Consider the following 7,051-nt stretch of genomic DNA (forward strand, 5'->3'; position numbering starts at 1 on the left):
ATAATCCTAGAGTAAAAAACCTGTTTTACTTTTATTCAATTTACATTTTATTAGACAAAGTTTTATTCTCAAATCTAAAGGAAACCGTTATGTAATGGAGTTGTGATTCTTTTCATGTATGAGTTATGCTACATAGTTATTGAGGTGCCTGTCAAATCTCAAATTCAGTGATTTTGTGAACTACAAAGGGTAAAACAGTAATGCTTGCTCTGTGGGCTATGGTTGTTTACTGCAACCAGATTTGCAAGAAGCAGGTAGAAAGGAGGAAGTTCAGGAGACAAATAAAATTTTGCTTCATATAGATATGATTTAGGAACTCAAAAGTATTTAAAAGGCAAGTTATTTGTCCTTTAAAATTATGCCTCATTAAATATCTGTTGATATATATGGAGCTACACAAAAAAGTTACTTGTGAAATCACCAAAAAGATACTAATGACTACAAGACTTATCATTTTCTGCCACACTTCACAAAGTCTTTAAGAACAAAAATCACAATATAACACTCACAAGATCCATATCAAGTAATCATTTATTGTGAATGATAAGCTATTATTAAAGAGTATGTGACATAGTAGGTAACTGGGCTTAGAGTTAAGAAGACATGAGTTCAACTCTCATTTCTGACATTTAATGAAAGTGGCAGCTTGGGAAATTCACCTTATCTCTGAACCCCAACAACTCTGTTAAGACCCTATGCTACTGAATAGTATAGATGCCAGTCTCCAGTAGTAATTTTTTCATCACCAATTCTCTGTACCTAAAAAATAACAGATCCAGTTCTATCCCCAAAGGTAGTATAGACTTCATCTATAAAAAATCTTGATGTAAACACAGCTTGAATAACCTCTCGAAAATGATTACAGCAAATCACAGATAAGTCTGAAAAGATGAGGTCTGGTCAACTCCAGAATCTTAAGCTGCAAGCATGGTCAAGGCTTCACAATACTAATCTTCTAGTGAGGTATAAAATAAGTTCAAATAAGATGAACTAGAGATCTTCACAAATTTGATCTCATCATTATCACTAAGACTTGGTAAGAAGACATCTATGGCTGGAAAATGGCTCTAAAAATTCATTATTCATAAGAAACAGGATAGATAAATGAGTAGAATGAAAAAACAATATATATTGAACAGAAATACCAACATGAAGAAATATAGGGACTATAATGTAAAAGCATGACAGATAGAATCTCAAAGATCTATCAAAGCAGAATTAGAAGTAACACTACAAGATTACCTAGACAGAAAGAAGAAAAAGAAGAAGAATTTGGGGAACAAGTTTTGAGCCTGGAACAAAGGGAATGATGAAGGACTTGAATTATGTGGGACATCTGCTAGAACTCTTTCTGGCAAAAGAAGAGCAAATATGTTCCTAACTTAACTTACTGATGATTTTATCCTTTGAAAGGCACCATTGAGGGGGAGAATCTAGTTAGGATCTTATTCTTACCAACAAAGAAAACTGATTGCAGGAACAAAGTACTACTCTATCAGAATTTGATAAAAGATTTCAAGAAAGTCAAAAATAGTTTACCAAGCATCCTAGATTTTTGGGAAAAAAAGATTTCAAAGTTTTCACAGAAATGATAGCTAGAAATCCATGATTTAAATTCCAGAATGAAGTCAAGAAAAGGAATAAGTTCCCAAGAATAAAATTTTGAAGACACAAAGTGAAACAATTCCATCAAAACAGGGAAAGGGGATATTATTTAAAGAGTTCAATAGATGTTTCAGAATTTACCAACCATCATAAATTCTATAAGAACAACAACAGATGATGAAAACAAGGGCTGGCAAGAAAAGAAGTTAAAACTATAGCATAATCCTGTTAAGAATAGTGTCAGGAATGCTAAGAACAAGCTGAGGAAAGCCAAGGATAAGAATATCTTTTTTTAATCTATATTGGAAAAGAAAAGAATGAAGAAAGGGATAAGATCCTTGTTCAAGGTAGACGGGACAATGAAAAGATAACAGAGAAAGGGCACAGCACTCAAGTCTTTTATTTTGCTATAGTTTCTGTTGCAGTAAGAAAGACCTGTAAAGTACAAAGGATAAAATAAGATGGGTAATAACTTAAGCTAAGCATGAAAATAACAGTAATAATAATAATAATAACAATAATAATATCATCATATGTATGTGGTACTTTAAGGCTTACAAATAAAATGGCTACTTATGATGACTTCAAGCCACCTGATGTATAATGAATGACATCTTCAAGTACTGAATGAACAGGCAACTGTGACTGCTGAGCCACTAAGAGACTGTAGAGAATGACAGAAGTTCTGCAGAACTGGAAAAGAGCAAATGTCCCAACTTAAAAATGACAACAACAGCAGTGTGTTTAACTCACACTCCTACCGATATTCGAGGACACATCAATAAAGGAACTGTCAGTGAACACATAGAAAAGGAAGTTGTGATCACATGGAGCCAGCACTGCTTCATTAAATGCAGGCCATGCCAGACCAACATAATTTCCTTTTTTAACAGGACTGCCTAACGGATAGAAAATTGGCCTCAAAGATGTTAAGTGCATCACCATACTTCTAGTTAACTACATTCACAATTTCATTGTCATCTCAATCTACATATCCAGTAAGATGCCAAATCTTATCTCCTCTCCCTCTACATCTCTCCCATCTGTCCACTTCTCTCTACTTACACAGCAACCTAAGCTAGGACTCGGGACTTCCACCAAAATGTTTTTCCTAAAGTTCTCATCTTATCTTACCAGTCCCTGAACTAAATAAATTCAGGCAATTTCTATTGCTCATAAGGGATCAAAAAGCATGTATATAATATAAAAACTAAGCAATTAGACATGTTGGAATGCGAAATCAAAAAAGTCTGGAAAACACTAGATGACCACTGAGATCTCTTTCCAAAGTTGAAATTACAATAATGCGACAGGATCCTAACTTAAAGAAAAGTTAGCATCACCACCAATATATACAGTGAAATATACTGAAGGCCCCCAGTTTATGGCACTTCAACACATGCTCTACTGTCACAAAGAGTACAAAAGAAACCTAAAAAAGAGACTGCACCAACCATCAAAAGAAACCTTACACTGAAGAGTATGTCTGAATAAGAAGGTTTACATCGGGGCAGCCAGGTAGCACAGTGAGTAAGAGCACTGGCCCCAGTGTCGGGATGACCTGGGGATCGAATCTGGGCTCAGACCCTTAGCATCCACCCAGAAACACCTGGCCGTGTAACCTTGAGCAAGTTACTTAACCCCAACTGCTTTAAAAAAAAAAAAAGAAGGTTTACATTATCTGTAGTATATGTGCTTCTGTACTAATAGACACAAATAAGATCATCTGTCTACCTATCTATCTATGCATATATGGTCCTCCATTACAGAATACATCTAAAGTTTAATAGGGTTTTTATTTACACATGTGCTACTACTACTACACTGAAGAAAACAACTGCAGTTACAGAGTATGTCTAAAGAATAAAGGCTTGCATTATCAATGAACACTCTTCTAATGCAGAGCATAGCTAACAACTAAGCATTGTTTAACTCTGCAGTATCAAAATATATTTGATCCAGTTAGTAATACAAATAAAGATATTATAAGTCATGGAGTTCAAAATGGCATCTAATTACATATCTACTGACATATTCTCAATTTTAAAACTGCCTGTTACTTTGAGATATCAAATTAAAATATGTGTCTTTATACCAAGGAACTGTAGGACACTATGAAGACACTATCTGATCTTGGTTGAAATACATGTGCTTCAATGATATCCTTCTCAGTTACCTTTAATTTAGAATTATTCAGTTGGAGCTTATAGTGAACAGAGAAAATAGGTTTTATGCAATGTCCCTGTTCATTCACCTTTAAGAGATGAATCTCATCAAATCCTCCTATTAATATCCACCAGGGGGCATCGTCTTAATACAGAGAAGAAACTAGGCAAACAAAGAAACCAAAATGGTACATGGCCATATTTAGAAAGCTGACACTCACCTTCTGATTGTGAAGATAAAATGCCCTTTACTCGGAGATCCAGAGAATCCAGAGAAACCTCCATATAGTCCATACTATTTTCCTGCCCAGCTTGTCCTGTGCTTCCCAAAGATGACTTGTATGTTTCAGTACCTATATTTAAAATGCATGTACATATATGCACATATTCATAAAATCAAACACTGCGTATACATGCAGGCCATATCCATTATGAGTAAAAGCAGTATAAAGGCCATGTTCACAATAGTCTATTAAAATCCATGTAAATAAACAACCTAAAATACTACAAAATATCTGAGCATATTATACTTATTTGCTCATTTCTTTACTTACACAGATGTGCAAATTTTCCATCTCATTAAATTACATAAAAAGAAAATTAAGGAAAAAATATAAGCACTGACGTGCAGAAACACCTTTCACTGCAACTATATCAGCTAGATGATGTAATCACATGCTAGGGTAAATCAGAAGGAATCTAGACCACTTAAACTTTTGTAAGAAATTTTTTTAAAGGAAAAAAAACCCACATGACTTTTGGATTTTGAAGGTCAAGCCTTGCAGTTAATAAAGCAGCTTCCAGTTTCATAATAATAAGTAATAAATGAAGCTGAATCAAAGCCCCATACTTGCAGAGCAATCAAAAATCCTTGCAACAGATGAAATCATAATCATTTTATGGAAAAAACAATAGGGATGAGGAAAGGAGACATTTTACTACTTATTCTTCTGACAAAAGAGGCCACCTTAGAAAGTATATCACTAGGAAAGGAGATAAGACCGACCAGCAATGGCATTATGAAAGAACTCCCCTGCCCTACCCCACAAAGATTCCAAGACATTAAAAGGTTATAGTTGTTGAAAATCAAATCTCTGAAACAAAATCTTGCTACTTTAGAGCTAAGACGACTCAATAACTGGCCACTGGTGATATTATCTATACGGATCAAAAAGAAGTACATCTGTTTCCACAGGATTAGGATTGCTTATAAAAAAGGGAGGAAAGATAATGCATACCCTTCACTGTGGTCTTTGTAATTAAGGAAGACAAGGTAGACTGGACTCAAGTGAATCTTTCTGGGGGGAAAAGTCATTCAGTAGGCCTTGTGGTAAATGTAAGTTAACAAGGTAAGAAATGAACAAATTAAATGCCCATAAATGCAGAAAACAGGATGAAGTAGATTAATTTATAAGATATTAATCAATTAACTGTTGCAATGAGGAGAAATAATTCAGAACCAGTACTAACAACAAAGTATGTCTGTAGGCTTTGTATCTCCATTATATTATGTATGTAGTCTGAGTGGCTATCCAACCACCTAATAGGGCAGAGGTGTACAAATTAATGTTTTACACAGGCATACACACTCCATACCAAGAAAGAAAAGTAATAACTGTATATGAATGAATCTTTTCCTAAAACCAAAAGGAAAAATAGAGCATGTGATTCAGCTTCAAAGTCTTTCAAACCCAAAAGCTCTACATAGCAGAGGAAAACTCCATTCTAAACTCCAACCTTTCACCTGGAATCAACAAATATGTCAAATCCATATCAAATAATAAAATATCAACAGCTAAAGATAAAATGAATCTTGACTGAGAACTCTAGTGAGAAGGCATGAGTGCACAGATACCTAAAAAGAGATTTCGCTCTATAGCCTTGTGAACTCTGGAAGCAGAGATTCTAAGAAAACACATAACATGAAAAATCAGAGCTACTGCTAATACTTCTATAACACTTCCTGATACTATCAACTTAAAACAAATTCATTCACTGCAATTACTCTATCAAATTTACTTCTAAATTAAGAGCTACAATCCCAAAAGAATTTATACACACACAGTACTGAATATATAAATGTGTAGGCTCATGAAAATAATACTGTATGAAATCTATGAATGTAGAAGTACATGTTTCACATTAAATATTATGTTTGTAATACAAATCATTAATAGGATCTAAAAAATAAACACAAAAATTACTGAATCAATTCAGACATTTATTAAATACTTATAGCATGAAAAGCACTATAAAATCAGCAAAGCACTATATAAATTATAACTATTATTGCTGTTTTTATACCACCTCTTTCTATATAAGAAAGCCAATTTAATATCTCAGATTCCCCCTTCACATGGAGGATTGGGCAGATGGAAGAAAAAGAAGAAACAAATATAGCCCTTTTATAGACGTCCATCGGAACAGAAGGAAAAAGGAACAGAATCTTCCAATTCTTAGATATACAGTAACTCTCCACAGAACTAGATGCAAAAGCTGAGAAGGGAAACAAAGACTCCACTGTACAGGACTAAGATATTTACTGTAAAGAATTGTGCTTTGAGCAGTATACCTGGGGAGGTACTGGCAGAGGCCTTTCTCACGTGCTTTGTTTTTCTGAATAAGAAGAACAACAAGTGATATGAATTATCAACAAGCAACGTGGCTGGTTGGGCCAAATGTACCAACAAGTAAGAATATCACACCTTTTGGGCTTCCTATCAAGATACCTTTTTGAAACACCATCATGTATATATATATATATTTGTTTGTTTGTTTATTTATTTCTAAGACTTCTCAGCTTTTTCCCACTACAAAAAGAAAGTAGATTGACAATATCATCCAACTAGGGGCAGCACATGTAGCTGGGGATGATAATATGGGCAATTTTACTTGCTCTCTACCCTGGAACACTTTATTAAAAGTATCTCTGGACCCTCTAAAAAACAGAAACCTCAGAAATATTCCAGTACTAAATTTTAACTGATAAGTAGCCTTTTTTTTTTTTTAAAGCAATTGGGGTTAAGTAACTTGCTCAAGGTTACACGGCCAGTTATTATTTCTGGGTGTGGTGCTGAGTATCTGAGCCCGGATTTGATCCAGGTCATCCCAACACTGGAGCCGGTGCTCTTACTCGCTGAGCCACCTGGCCGCCCCTAAGCAACTGGGGTTAAGTAACTTGCTCAAGGTTACACAACCAGGTGTTTCTGGGTGGGTGCTAAGTGTCTGAGCCCGGGATTCGATCTCCAGGTCTTCTCAACACTGGAGCCGGTGCTCTTACT

General features: G+C 34.9%; 1 protein-coding gene across 15 annotated transcripts in view; it reads right to left on the reverse strand.

Moving 5' to 3' along the window:
• The window catches only part of EHMT1 (euchromatic histone lysine methyltransferase 1), a 430,700-nt gene that overhangs the window by 133,638 nt on the left and 290,011 nt on the right, over positions 1–7,051 (reverse strand). For 13 of the 15 annotated variants that reach the window (XM_069072710.1, XM_069072712.1, XM_069072720.1 and 10 more), the window contains one exon: positions 3,992–4,123. The exons of the other annotated variants lie outside the window; for them this stretch is intronic. In XM_069072710.1, coding sequence (XP_068928811.1) covers positions 3,992–4,123 — 132 coding nt within the window. The remainder of the gene's footprint in view (positions 1–3,991; positions 4,124–7,051) is intronic. 15 annotated transcript variants of the gene reach the window in all.

This window comes from Petaurus breviceps, unplaced genomic scaffold (assembly GCF_028583685.1).
Source record: "Petaurus breviceps papuanus isolate PSGF00001 unplaced genomic scaffold, PetGlider_PUasm1.0 90847, whole genome shotgun sequence".
NCBI lineage: Eukaryota > Metazoa > Chordata > Mammalia > Diprotodontia > Petauridae > Petaurus > Petaurus breviceps.